At 40.2% G+C, this 15,406-nt stretch overlaps 1 protein-coding gene and 1 long non-coding RNA gene across 4 annotated transcripts in view; both read left to right on the top strand.

Annotated features, from left to right (window-relative positions):
* Positions 1-15,406, top strand: part of atad2b (ATPase family AAA domain containing 2B) — a 193,172-nt gene that overhangs the window by 47,278 nt on the left and 130,488 nt on the right. For 2 of the 3 annotated variants that reach the window (XR_005461013.1, XM_038800192.1), the window contains exons 2-4: positions 9,455-9,621; positions 11,473-11,522; positions 13,072-13,225. Coding sequence is in view for 2 of the 3 variants with exons in the window: in XM_038800192.1 (XP_038656120.1) it covers positions 9,455-9,621; positions 11,473-11,522; positions 13,072-13,225 (371 nt within the window). In the remaining variant the exon portion in view is untranslated. The remainder of the gene's footprint in view (positions 1-9,454; positions 9,622-11,472; positions 11,523-13,071; positions 13,226-15,406) is intronic. The other variant, XM_038800193.1, reaches the window with a different exon arrangement.
* On the top strand, positions 6,442-8,583 carry LOC119967524. The gene is made up of 2 exons (XR_005461014.1): positions 6,442-6,912; positions 8,337-8,583. It is a non-coding gene; the product is annotated as an uncharacterized LOC119967524 (long non-coding RNA).

Genomic DNA, 15,406 nt, shown 5'->3' with positions numbered 1-15,406 from the left:
TATTCCCATCCTATTCATGTATTTGTCAAGATGCCCCTTAAATGTCGCTATCATCCCTGCTTCCACCACCTCCTCCGGCAGCGAGTTAGGTGTGTTTCCAGCTGCCAAGGCCCTAAGACCTATCACTCTTATTTAAAATGCTCCTGCAAAATCTCTCTCTCTCTTTGACCAAGCTTTTAGTCATCTACACTAATTTCTCCTGATGTGGCTCAGTGTTAAAATTTATTTGATAATGTTTCTGTGAAGTGCCTTGGGTTGTTTGCTATGTTCATAATGCTACATAAATTCATTTTTATTGTTACAGATTTCTTCCTTAATTTTCTTCCTATTTGCTGATCGATAGTACACCCCATAGAGTGATGAATTCCTTCTCATTTAACTTGGTCCAACTGGATATTTCACTGTCAGTTACATCTTTTTTTCTAGTGCCATTATGTTATACTTTAGGCAACACCAACCTACTTAATCTTGCCTCTGGCTTCTCTTCCTAGGTGTTTACTTCTCAAACCTGTTTTCTAAAACATGGGTGGGATTCTCTGTTGCGAGTCCACCCCGCTACCGCTGCAAGTGAGGATGGAGAATTAGGCCGCACCGTTCGCTAGCGCGGGATTCTCTACCCTCTTGGCTTGTCAATGGAATTTCACCCCACCCCATGCTATCGAAAAGTGCTGCCGGCAGGACCGGAGACTCCCGCCCATCTTTTCTAATTAGTCATCTCTACCATAACCTTTGAGGAAGTTGTTAATGTAGTGGACAGGCAATGTCTATGGGTATTATTTATATGGATTTCCAAAAGGCATTTGATAAAATCCCACACAAAGAGACTGTTAACCAAAGTGGAATCCTATGGAATTGAGGGCAAATTATTGACATAGTCAGGAAACTGGTTGAGTGGCTGGCGAAGACAGTTGGGATAATGGGTAATTACTCAAATTAGCAGGGGGTGACTAGTGGTGTACCACTGGAATCTGTGCTGGGGCCTCAATTATTCACAATATTCATTAATGACTTGGATGATGGCACATAAAGTCATATATCCAAATTTGTGGATGATACAAAGTTAAGTGGCATTGTAGACAGTCTAGATGACAATTTGCTAGGTGACATTGACAGAGTAGGTGAATGGGCAAAATTGTGGCAGATGGCATTCAATGTAAATAAAGTGTGAGGTAATCCATTTTGGACCAAAAAAGGATGGGGTAGAGTAATTTTTAAATTGTAAGAGGTTGGCTACAGTGGATGTCCAAAGAGACTTGGGGGTTTAGGTGCATAGGTCCTTAAAATGGCAGGAACAAGTGCAGAAAATAATCAGAGGCTAATGGAATGCTAGCCTTTATATTTAGAGGATTGGAACATAAAGACACAAGGGTTATGCTGCAGCTATACAAAACCCTGGTTAGACCTCACTTGGACACCTGTGAGCAGTTCTGGGTACCACACTTCGGGAAGGATATTTTGGCATTGGACGGAGTGCAACGTAGATTTACAAAAATCACACCTGGATTACAGGGGTTGAGTTATGAGAAGAGGACACTCTCAAATTAGACATGTTTTTGCTTGCATTTAGATGGCTAAGGGGTGATTTGACCAAAGTATTCAAGATATTAACAGGGAAAGATAAGCTACTTACATTTGTTAGAGAGCGAGGCCATCCAGGAGAGTGTCAGGAAGCACTTCTTCACTCAGTGGTAGAGGTTTGGAACTCCCTCCCACAAGCAGCAGTTGAAGGTAGATCAGTTGTTAATTCTAAATCTGAGATAGACAGATTTTGTTTAACAAAGATATTGAGAGATATGGGTCAAAGGCAGGAGTATGGAGTTGGGTCACAGATTAGCCATGATCTCGTTGAATGGTGGGATAGGCTCGAGGGGCTGAATGGCCTACTTCTACTCCTATAACCAGATTCTCTCTTCAAATTCTTGCACTTAGTTCACCCAATTCATCTTAAACCAGCAGTTTAGCTTGTTTTCATTTACTGCCCCCTTTGTTTTTACAAGTTATTTTACCTTGATATTATTTGACTTTATTTGATTTCTCTCTCTTCCTTCTGCTCATTCATGTTATTCTTATTCCCTCCTTTAGTTTGTCCTTTATGCTTTTTTTATTGTCAGGTTTATGTAAAATTTAGCAACCCCCCTCCCCAATCAATGTTGCCTTAAATTCTTCTTTTCCATCCATTTCTAGATGTCCCTTATTGGAACATAGGAATTAGGAGCAGACTCAGGCAATTCTGCCCTTCGAGTCTACTCTGTCTTTCAATCAGATCATGGCTGATCTCTTCCTGATCTCAAAGCCAACTCCCTATATGTTTCCCATATTCCTTCAACCCATTTTTAAAATCAGAAATATATTTATCTCCCTCTTGAAACCATTTAATAATTTGGACTCCACCGCACTATGGGGCAGCGAGTTTTACAAATTCACCACCCTCTTTGAGAAGTAGTGCCTCCTCATCTCAGTTTTAAATCTATTGCCTCTCAACCTATATTTGTGATCTCTTGTTCTTGATTGCTCCACAAGGGGGAACATTTGTTCTACATTTACTTTCTCAGTCCCTTTTAGTATTTTATATACCTCGATCTGATCCCCACTTATCCTTCTAAACTCCAGTGAGTATAAGCCCAAGCTGTTTAATTTCTCCTCATACGTCAACCCCTTCATCCCCGGAACCAATCTGGTGAATCTCCTCTGAACTGCTTCCTATACCACCACATCCTTCCTCAAATAAGGAGACCAAAACTGGACACAATATTCCAGATGTGGTCTCGCCAACAGCCTATACAATTGCAACAATACGTCTCTACTTTTATACTCCAGTCATTTTCCAATACACACTAACATTCGATTTGCCTTTCTTATTACATTTTGACTCTGCATATGACACCAGTAGGCATCATGACATTTGGGATTCTCGATCCTGACTGCAAACAATTTTTAAAATCTATTCCTTTAGTTATCACTGCAACCTTTAACTACAACCTTTATCCTCTTGGACTAGCTCCTGCTTTGGCTTGCATTCTGGCTATCTTTCTCAGTCTTTTTCCTTATCCTCACAGGTATCAAATACTTTGTATTTGTTGGACATGAGTCGTGTCTGCTGGAGCAGTGTTTCCCTTGCCGGGCTGCATGTCAGTCACACACTCCCATTCTTTCACCAGTGTTTTCCTTGGTTATGGATTACTCTGGAGGAAATTATCCAGTAATTCCTCTTCCGCTATCCTTGTGTATGATTGTAGCTCTGAGCCAGTGTTTTGAAGCAGAGATATTTCTTGCATATGTGGCAGTCTGGGAAAATCTTGTTTTCCACAAACTTTAGGCATGCTATCTAAACTGCCATATCCATTATTTGTTAAATGAATACACAGCAATTCCACCAGATTCTGATCTCCCTAGTATCTTCTCAAACTAGTTTGAGAAGATTACATTACCTGACTGTAGACGACAGACCTTGAACTAATTTGGCTGATGTGTACATATCAGCCGAGAAAATAAACAAAAGTTGCCCAACAGCTTCACAAAGGTTGTCACAGCCCATGCAAATATTACAGAATCAAATGTTCAAGTCACTGAAGCTCTATATATATATAAAGACATGGGGTGGCATTAAAATGACTGGGAGATGGGCAGTCATCACTGAAGCTACAGATATACCCAAAATGTGATTGCTTTTGCTGTGGGGGGAAAAATTGCACAGAAGTGCAGTTTGAGGCAGTGGTACTAAAGCAAGTTCTGACGAATGCAGATTTATTTTCAAAGGAATTTCTTAGAATTCCTACAGTGCAGAAGGAGGCCATTCCGCCCATCTAGTCTGCACCAAACCTCTGAAAGAACACTCACCCAAGCCCACTCCCCTGCCCTATCCCAATAGCCTCTTAACCTAACCTGCACATCCCTGGACACTTGAGGGCAATTTTAGCATGGGCAATGCACGTAACCTGCACATCTTTGGACTGTGGGAGGAAACCGGAGCACCCAGAGAAAACCCATGCAGACACTGGGAGAAAGTGCAAACTCCACACAGACAGTGACCCAAGGCCGGATTTAATCCGGGTCCCTGGCGTTGAGACGCAGTGCGTACCACTGCCACCGTGATGCCCCAATGAGTTCTCTCTTCCATGAAAATGAGATTTTTCACATTTCCAACATTGCCATCAGTATTTTGGAGCTAACTATAATTTTGCTTTTTAAATTAAGAGTTTTGTACCGGGACGAGTTGAGCTATGGGGTGGAACGATGGCATTGTGGTTAGCACCGTTGCCTCACAGCACCAGGAACCCGGGTTCAAATTCAGCCTTGGGTCACTGTCTGTGTGGACTTTGTATGTTCTCCCTGTGTGCTCTGGTTTCCTCCCACAGTCCAAAGATGTGCAGATTATGTGGATTGGCCGTGTTAAATGCCCCTCAGTGTCCAGGGATATGCAGTTTAGGTTGCGAGAATAGGACAGGGTGGAGTGGGTATGGGTAGAGTGCTCTTTCAAAGTGTCGGTGCAGCCTCGATGGGTTGAATGGCCTCCTTCTGCACTGTAGGGATTCTGTGATTTTGAATGTGATGAAAACAAAAGTGATAATGTTGTGTAGGCTTTATATTATAACTTTACAGAATAAAATTAAAATAAATTAGATAATGTCCCTTTGTTAAAATAACAAAAGAGAAGCATGTTATTTGTACACTTTGTTTTAATTTATAGAATATTATTGTCAGTCCTAAATTGTGCAATATATCAATTCTTTTGAATGTATTGGGATTTATTTTTTGTTAAAAATAAGAAATCATTGTATATGGTAAACATTCAACAATAAGCAAAAATATAGTTTCCAGGAACTCATAGAATTTACAGAATCATAGTATTTACAGTGCTGAAGGAGGCCATTCAGCCTATCGAGTCTGCACCAGCTCTTGGAAAGAGCACCCTACCCAAGCCTACACCACCCTATCCCCATATCCCAGTAACCCCACTCAACCAACACTAAGGGCAATTTCTCATGGCCAATCCACCTAACCTGCACATCTTTGGACTGTGGGAGGAAACCGGAGCACTCGGAGGAAACCCACGCACACACTGGGGGAACGTGCAGACTCCGCACAGACAGTGACCCAGCCGGGAATCGAACCTGGGACCCTGGAGCTGTGAAGCAATTGTGCTAATCACTATGCTACCATGCTGCCCCTAAACTGCCACAGTTGGTTTCCAATCTAATATATTGCCAATTGCTGATGTTAATCATATTTCCCCATGGGAGGTGATTGTTTTAATATAGGTGGTGTGGCTATCTCCCCATTGATTCCATAGTGATGCGAGGACTTCAGCTATTTATAAGAAACAAATTTAAAATAGCTATATTACAGAACATAACTAGGCATTTCCAGTTAGTCACAGGCTGACAGTCAGCGTCACTCAGCACAGCAGTACACTTGTAATATCCTAAATATCTGAATCTTGGGGTAACTTGTTTAAGTTAAGGCTTCTCTCCCCCCTTCAAATTTTCATGTTTCTACCAACAACGTGGCAGTAATGTTCAACAAAGCCAGCTAATGCATTCACCCAAGAAACATGTTCCATATCTCAAAATAACCACTGCAACTGGTCTTGAGATTGTCACTCAAACTATGGATTGCAAATCCAGCAGGTTGTACTAGAACACTCATGCCCGTGTGGCCTATCATACTTGTTATATTTTCAAGCACAACTTGAGGGATAAACACAAAATAAACACATTTGCAAATGTGAAGCAAAACTGTCAGCTCGGATTAAAACTCCTCAAACTTGGCTCCAACCAACCGGGCGAGAAAGAAAATTGGTTTCTGAAAGCATTTTGTTCTACCCACTAAGGAAAAAGCAGGGGAGTTTTCTAGTGAAGCTTGTCTCTCAACTTTGCTGTTTGTTGGGCTTGTTTTATGCAAACTGGCTGATTCTAAATGATAGGGTGCAAATAAATGTATTCCCTCCCCCAACCTATTGTTTCTATAACTGTTAGATTTTAAAACTCAACCTTGATGCTACTTAATTACCACTTGCTGGTTTACATAATTTTATTTCTCTTATCGTCTCAATGAATCTCATTGAGAAACCAAGGTGAATGAATATCAAATAAAATTAAGGCTGCTGCTTATATTTCTATTTGAGACTGTCCACATTCAGATTATTTGTTTGGATCATGTAGCAAATTCAGAGTTTAGAGCTTTTTTTAATCAAATGTTTTAAGAATTCATTAATGGGCTGGGCCAGCGTTTATTGTCCATCTCTTATTACCCTTAAACTGAGTGGTTTGCTGGACCATTTCGGAAGACAGTTAAGAGTCACCCATATTGCTGTGGGTCTGAAGTCACATGTAGGCCAGACCAGGTGAGGATGGCAGATTTCCTTTCTTAAAGGACATTAGTGTGCCACATGGGTCTTCACAACAATCGACAATGGTCATCATAAGACTTTTAATTGCAGATTTTTATTGAATTCAAATTCCACCAACTGCCATGTCTCTGGTTTATCAGTCCAATGACATACCACTATGACATTGCCTCCCTAAGTGTCCTCTTTACACCTGTTTTGTAAATAGGGTCAGATTGTGTTGAGGCTGAAGAAAGAACTGGGCCAATTTTTGTCGACCAGTACACACCAAGAGCAATTTGAGAGGTGTACTGGAAGTTTACTCAGGCTGCAGCTGATTTGCTGCGAGGAAGATCCTACAGGCAACATTGAGAACGATGACCTAATGATCCTCAAGCTCCAATGCTGGTACATGCTTCTGTGACACCTGCGTTGTACCGCAATGTGGACACGACTGTCATCCTGTCCACATGCTATGACATGGAGACCCAAATATCTGGAATGTCCAACGCCGACGTTGTGGCTCTGCCGCCCTCGACCGATGATCAGCCCACACATTCTAGTCACGCATTCTTGCCACTGGCAAGGTACGTGCCATCCAGTCCTACTCCTCCGCTCAACGTAGACCTGCCAGACCCGCAACTTCTTCATCATCCAAATGCTGCAAGTATTGGTTGCAGTGGGCTAAGACAGCTGGCTTGTAATGCAGTACAAGACCAGCAGCGCAGGTTCAATTCCCGTTCCAGCCTCCCCGAACAGGTGTCGGAATGTGGCGACTAGGGGCTTTTCGCAGTAACTTAATTGAAGCCTACATGTGACAGTAAGTGATTATTATTATTAAGTAGGCTTGAAATGAAGTTACTGTGAAAAGCCCCTAGTCGCCACATTCTGGCGCCTGTACGGGGAGGCTGATACGGGAATTGAACCTGTGCTGCTGGCCTGCCTTGGTCTGCTTTAAAAGCCAACTATTTAGCCCTGTGCTAAACCAGTCCCTTCAAAAAGGAGCAGTTAGCCATTTAATTCTATTCAGTGACTGCTCTGCCCGAAGTCAGCTTCTCGGCTGAATCGTAAACTCCTTGGGATTTTTTGCTACATTAAAGGCGATTTATCAACACAAGTTTCTTTTTAAGCCTGGTTGTAAATACTACAACCACCTTGAAAGCTAAGCCTCATCAAAAATAAATAGATAATTAGTGACTTTTAAAACATTCAGCAGTTGATGAATGTGTCAAAATCCATTTTAGCTGGCCAGAAGCCATAATTTGCAATCATATGGCTTCATTGGTTTGTTTAAGTTTCTATTCTCTGACTTGCCACTGATTGGGAAGGAGTTTATAATAGGGCAACATGATTATGATAAACATCTGGCAGAGGAACAGGGATAACACGTGCAGGTGTGAAGAATGACTGACAAAACAAATTGACAAAAAGAAAGGGGCACGAGATTGAGGCTGCTTTCTTTATTCTAAGTGACATAGAGTAATGGTGGGGAAGAGGAGATTTATTCCTTGTTGCAGTGAATAAGTTGCTTGCAGCTTAGGAGGGGGCAGACAAATTTTAGTGGCTTATGATTGTTTCACATTATCAACCTTTAAATAAGTTGCAATGCAAAAAGGAGGTAATAGCGAACTGAAAACTGCCTTCATCTAAGTGTACATGACTGGTTGCATTGAGTGTAAAGTTCTGAATGCTAACAGAACTATTTTGTATTCGGAGAGTCAGTTTGATGCACATTTCTTCTGCACACCCATATTTTGGACATTATTTACAAGTAATGGAGAGGGAAGTCTGCCCTTGTATTTTGCTTTAAGGATTCACTGCCTTGGTTTCAAATTTGTGACTTTGTTTTTCTGTTTTACAATGCTAGGTTAAGATCGTATACTAGGAAAATTTTAGATCCTGGGAAAGTTTGTCTCTGTTAACTTTATCCTCTTTGCAATATGAAATTTCTTCTTCAAATCTATTAACTGATAAAACATTATTTCTGATCTTTTCTTGTAATTTACTTTAGTTGGATTGGATTCCACCTTTACTGCCCCAGGTTGTGGCCACTCAAATGCAGTCATCTGATCATAAACAAAAGCAAAAGTTGATGCTGGAAATCTGAAATAAAAAGAAACAATGATGGAAATATTCAACTGGCCAAGGGCCATCTTTAAAGAGCGAAACAGAACTAACTTTTCAGGCAATGACCTTTCATCAGAACTGGATAAAGTTGGAGATGTAACTGTTTTGAGTAAGAACAGAGACTGGGAAAAGAGAGAAAGAGAAAGAACAAAAAGGAAGGTCTCAAAACATTAGAAGTGGAACAGGAGCAGTGAGGGTCTCATTGCTTTTCATGTGACCAACACAGTTCCTTATTTGAGGTTCAACCTCTTAAACAAAGGCAAGCATACAAATAGAAACAGAATACATATTGCTTCTGTACTTTATTGTGTACTTGATTTCAATGATTTTTCATAATTGATCATTTTGAAATTGTGAAATTATCCATTTTGGCAGGAATAATTAAAAAAAGAAGCTTATTATCGAAATGTGTGAAATTGCAGAGCTCTGAAGTGCTCTGAAGACCGAGATTAGAAGATTTGTTTTCTTTGAGAATCATGAGTCTCTGGAATTCTCTTCCTCAGAGGGAAGTGGAATTTTTTTCATGTGGAGCTAGATTGAATCTTGATTAACAGTTAGGTGAAAGGACTCTTAATTAACAATTAAGTGAAAGGTTATCGGGGTGGGCAGGAATATGGCATCGAGGTTACAGTCAGATCACCCATTATCTTATTGACTGGTGGAGCAGGCTTGAAGGGCCGAGTGGCCTACTCCTGCTCCTAACTTGTATGTCTCAAGATTATTCCATACAACATAGATTTCCCATTTTGGTTTATTGTTGCCAGATAACTTTATGCTTGTCCACAGTGCATTGCATTTGCCATCTGCTGGCAAAATGCTAAAAGGGACAGGATTGGGAAGGAAATTTTAACTATTTCTATAAACATGTTGGCTGTGAGCAGAAAACTACTTGTTCAATAGTCGGGAGTAAACTAATTTCATAATAATTATTTCCCCCTTCCATTAAAGTTTGACAAGCATTCCTGAAACTTTTATTTAAGGAAAGCATTATTTTTTTTACAGCAGGATGCTGGTAACGATGAAGCAAGTTTAAGTGATAGTCAGGCGGAACCACCTGCAAAACTGAGGCGAAGAAATGCTGATCCAGTTTCAAGTGATCTTTCAACTGAGCGTGGTCCACATAACAGTGGTCCAGCAGAAGAATGGTGTGGCTCAACAAGGCAATCCAGGTAGGATGAATTTACAGCATGTTTACTAAGTGGTTATGGGAATACATTGAATGACCGTATCAGTAACGCTGTATTAGAGTCACTTCAAGATTTTCTTGTTAATGATATAATTTTGGAAATTTGTATGGAAAGATCCTTTTAACTTGGAATTTGACACTCCAGCACAGAAGGTGATCATCATGGTAGAGCATGCATACATAGTGCATGCAGTAGGGCAAGTTCCGCCATAAAATTGATCACTAATTCCGTCATTATTTTTTATCTCCATATCTTTACATTTATAATTTATTCTCTGCTTCAATAATTAATTGAGACAAATAATTTTTGTTCGTTAAATATTTACATAGCCGTTTTATGCTTTTAAGTACTCATTTTAAATGGTACATTCCTTGTCCATGAACCAGTGGGAATACCATTTAATTGGGCGGGATTCTTGGGAGCCCCCCGGCGACCGTAAATTCCCAGCCGAGGTCAAAGGACCTTTACATGATCGGCGTCCCAACCTTGGAGATCTTACGGCGGGCGGGGCAGAAGACTTTAGCCCATGTTTTGCTTTCTTTAAAAGGTTTAAACATGTAGAGCTGATCAGATGCCCTTAAATATCTTTCCTCCACCACATGAAGCCCTGTGCTTTTGTTTGTTTAACATCATAACCTTCATCCCTTATTATTCTAATGAATCTATAGATTTCATGGACTTTTTCATGACTTCCATATCATTTTACGACATGAATGCGCAATCCGGTGTGGGTGGGTGGGGGTCAGGCATAAAGGCCTGATAGTATTTAAATCTATGCAAATGAGGATTCCCGATAGATCATAGGCAGAGACAATTGATTGGGGAAATCCCGCAGGCTTAAAAGCTGTTTTGGGACTCCAGTGGTATTTTCTGTCCCTGCTGCCATTCGCGACCCTTAAAAACAGAAGCAAAAAAATCCTCCGCATCTCCCCACTGCTTCAAAATATATGGAAGTACCAAACTGCAGTATACATTTTTAACAAATATTCTATTCTATTTAAGCTGCCAGTAACAATAAATGAAATGAAATGTAAACCTGAAACATCCACTCCATTAATCTGCTCACAAGTGGCTTCAGTTAAAAGGAAATACAGCTATACCAGTTATAACCATAGCAACTACAGCTGAAGTTTCTGTGTTAGTATCACAAATAAATTGTATTTGCACTACACGGCTCACGTTTTTTTTTAAAAAAAAGCTCATCCTTATTCTTGAAGCCCAAGTGTAAATTCTATTACTGTAAAATAATAATCGCTTATTGTCACAAGTGGGCTTCAATGAAGTTACTGTGCAAAGCCTCTAGTCGCCACATTCCGGCGCCTGTTCGGGGAGACTGGTATGGGAATTGAATCCGCACTGCTGATGCTGTTCTGCATTACAATTCAGCTATTTAGCCCACTGTGCTAAACCAGCCCCTTTTTCCATACTGACTGCACTCTCATTATCGCCATCACTTTAGAATTAAATGCACAGCAGCTCTACTACCTTGCCAAGTGTAGGGGAAATGTGCATAAATGCAAACTGAAATTTTGGTGTCTTATCCCTTGTTTGTAAGTAAGATAAATGGTTGCTGAAGCTATTAACGAAGCAAAAGAGATACTAAGACTGACCTTTGCTAGAAAGTATCTCCAAGAATTCACCAAAATTGTCATTGCCCTTGATACCTTACTGGAAACTAAATTAAAATGTATGCAGTTTTTATAACTATTTCAAGGTAATAGATAATATCCTGAAATATATTTCAGTGTTACACGGGACATACTATTTCCAAATTTACAAGAAATCCTCCTTTGACATCACAATAACAGTTTTTATAATTTTTGACTTTTCCAGGTTAACTACTCATGCAGGTGCTTCAATGCAAAATGGTCACAGTAGTTTGGGTAAGTTGCATATTTTACAGTAATTGGCATTGAAGAAAGTTTTTTATGTATATTTATATATACAGCTATCTCAAAAGGGAGTACGGTAATTTTCCAGTTTAAGCTGGGCTGCTTGAGCTGGAAGAAAGACTGGTCAAGGAAAGATTGCTTTCTTCAAGGATCAAGCATAACGCATGGGAGCTATGCTGATAAATGTAGTATCCAGTGTGGAAGCTCCTGTCCATAGTATTAAAAATGTAACTAGTTTTTCATTTGCAATTGATGAAGCTCACAATTTTAGAAATTATATATTTTCTAACACTGAATTTTTTCCCCTTACCCTTGTCCTGCTGTTGGTGTTTTGTGGATACATTTTGGTGCACCATCACCTTTCACATGACACATTTTATATGAAAGTAAAACATAAAGGAACAAAGTGGCTTATGTTGAGTGATGAAAGATCATCATCCTGAAACATGAACACTGTTTCTCTCTCTGATACTCATTCTTCTCAGATGCTGCATAACCTGCTGAGTATTTTCTGTTTTTATAACCAAATATCTTATTTTTCTTAGTGTTACTTATTGTTGTTGAAATAAGGAGGAAAAACCAGTAGTTTCAAATCCTTAGAAAATTCTAACAGTATTTCGGATTTGATTTATTGCCACGTGTACCAAGGTACAGTTAAACGTACTGTTCTGTGTACAGTCCAGACAGATTGTTCCATACATGAAAAAACATAAATACACAGCCATCGGCATACAGAGTGTAGTACTACTCAGTAGAGAAGATGTGTGACGAGATCAGTTCAGTCCATAAGAGGGCCATTCAGGAGTCTGGCAACAGTGGGGAAGAAGCTGTTTTTGAACCTATTAGTGCGTGTTCTCAGACTTCTGTATCTCCTGCCTGATGGAAGAGGTTGGAAGAGAGAATAATCTGGGTGGGAGGGGTCTTTGATTATACTGCCTGCTTTCCCCAGGCAGCGGGAGGTATAGACAGAGTCGATGGATAGGAGGCAGTTTCGCGTGATGGACTGGGCTGTGTTCACGACTCTCTGTAGTTTCTTACGGTCTCGCCTATGTTTGTCCTTTGGACTTATTCAGACAATTTCCTAACAGAAAATTCTTGAGCAGTAGCCTTAAAGAAGAACACATCAGATTATTATCCATTTAACAGGACAGTGAGAGTCAATCATATGCTATGGGACTGGAATCAAGTGGTATAAATATTTGCTGAAGAACATAGTTTTTTATGACTGTCACAATTTTTTCTGATGCCAGCTTATACATTATCAGATGTTGATAAATTTACTTTCACAGTTTATCATGGAATGATTTGAATTCCTGAACTCTGGATTGCTTGTCCAGCACCATAATCATGCATGGTTTTAGGAATAAATGCATTGAAAGATTACTACGCAACTTGCAATTCCATTTATAGCATTCATTCACGGCAGACTCCAGACTGCCTGTGAGGAGCATTGCATACCTATGTGTATCTAAGTAGAGCTACTTCTAAAATATACACATCAAAATTATAATTGATGGTAACCCTTTGCTATCCTAAAAAGTTCTCAGAAATCCTGGAAGTCGACGTGAAAGTCAAGAGGATGGGAACCATTCTCACATGAATGGAGATTCAGAAGTTAGAAGAAGTGGTCGAGCAAGAAGGAACAAATTTGAAACCCTCAACCAAAGCCTCCTATTCGATCAGCTGGTAAACAGGTATAGAACTTATACTGTAGTTCTCTTATTAAACCCAGGTCCCTGGCGCTGTGAGACAGCAGTGCTAACCACTGAGCCACTGTGCCATCCCAAAGAAGAAAGAAATAACAAAGAAAATTACAGCACAGGAACAGGCCCTTCAGCCCTCCAAGCCTGTGCCGATCATGATGCCCTAACTAAAGATAAAACAACCTTCTGCCCTTACTTGGCCAGTACCCTTCTGTTTCCTCCCTATTCATGTATACATCCAAATGCCTCTTAAATGTTGCTAATGTGCCTGCTTCTACCACATCCTCTGGCAGCGCATTCCAGGTACCCACCACTCTTTGTGTTAAAAATTTAACACACACATCGCCCTTAAATTTTCCCCCTCACCTTGAACCTGTGCCCCATTTTAATTGACACTTCCACCCTTGGAAAAAGCCTCTGACTGTCCACCGTGTCTATGCCTGTCATCATTTTGTAGATCTCTATTAGGTCTCCCCTCAGTCATGGTCTTTTCAGTGAAAACAATTCTAGTTTATTCAGCCTATCCTCATAGCCAACACCCTCGAGACCAGGCAACATCCTGGTGAACCTTCTTTGGACTCTCTCCAAAGCTTCCATGTCCTTCTAGTAATGTGGTGACCAGAACTGTATGCAATACTCCAAATGTGGCTGAACCAAGGTTTTATATAGTTGCAACACGATTTCCCAACTCTTGTACTCAATGCCCCGGCTGATGAATCTGTAAGCATGCCACATGCCTTCTTAGTCACCTTGGCCACCTGTGTTGCCACTTTTAGGGAGCTGTGGACCTGCATGCCCAGATCCCTTTGTATGTTAATGTTCCTAAGGGTTCTGCCAGTTACAGTATAATTCATATTATATGAATATATTCATATTATATGAGATTTGATCCTCCAAAATGCATCACCTCACATTTGTCCGGATTAAACTCCAACTGCCATTTTTGTGCCGAAGTCTCCATTCTATCTTTATCCTGTGTATCCTCTGACAATCCTTGGCACTGTCAGCAACTATGCCAATCTTCGTATCATCTGGAAACTTACTCATCAGACCACCCACATTTTCCTCCAGATCATTTATATATACTACAAACAACAGACGTCTAGCACTAATCCCTGCAGAACACCACTACTACAGATCTCCGTTCGGAAAAACACCCTTCCACCGCTACTCTCTGTCTTCTATAACCAAGCCAGTTCTGTATCCATCTAGCCAGCCCACCCCGAATCTCATGTAATTTTAGTTTTTGTACCAATCTGACATTTGAAACCTTGTCAAACGCCATACAAACTACATCCACAGCCCTTCCCTCATCAATTTTCTTTGTCACCTCTTCAAAAAGCTCAATCAAGTTGGTGTCAATCAAAGGTGTCAGAAGGTGTCATGCATGAATCAAAAAGGCAGAAATTAGAAATCAAGGGCTGTTTTTTTTGTACCTTCTTGTAACAAATTGAAAGGTGACATTGGTAAGTCATCTAGCTGCACATATGTCTTTAAAATAGTTTTGTACTGAAATACTCAAATTTGCATTTAGTTACTATATCTTAACACAATAATGTTTCCATGCATTACAGACATCACTGCAACAGCTTTCTATTACTGTATCAATAGTTTCATAATAGTATTTGAGCAGATTTCATCCATTTCAAGGGGCACCAAGAGGCAATTATGTTCTTGTATGACCGGAATCAAATGTATGAGTGTCTAATTTCCTATGCTAAAAGACACCAGTAAACCAGTTAGTTTTTATTACAGTCCATCCAGTGTCTTACATAATTTACCCATTCACAAAGCATCATGTTTTGTTGAAATCACTTTCACAACTTGCCATGGTATAATTTCAGTTCTTGTGTTTTGGATTGCTTTCCCAACATCATAACCATAAAATATGTATGCTTTTAGGAATAAATGCGTTGAGAGATTATTGCATAACTTTGAATTCCACTTTTAGTACATTTGTATAAAGATGTTTGCGTTTCCAGGGCTGCATCACCTGCCTGTCCCCTTTTAAAAAGCTAATTTTTTTTCCATAAATCAATTTGTGATTCCAACATCCAACTTACAGACTCCCAGCCTCAACCATATACCCACTCTCATACAAACCTTGACACTGGAGACCACCTAGACCTATCATCCCCACACTTGCCGTCCTCTCACATGACCAAACATCTT

The sequence above is a fragment of the Scyliorhinus canicula genome, chromosome 6 (genome assembly GCF_902713615.1).
Source record: "Scyliorhinus canicula chromosome 6, sScyCan1.1, whole genome shotgun sequence".
Taxonomy (NCBI): domain Eukaryota; kingdom Metazoa; phylum Chordata; class Chondrichthyes; order Carcharhiniformes; family Scyliorhinidae; genus Scyliorhinus; species Scyliorhinus canicula.
The sequence above is the reverse complement of the archived record's forward strand: the minus strand, read 5'-3'. Positions and strand labels throughout refer to the sequence as shown.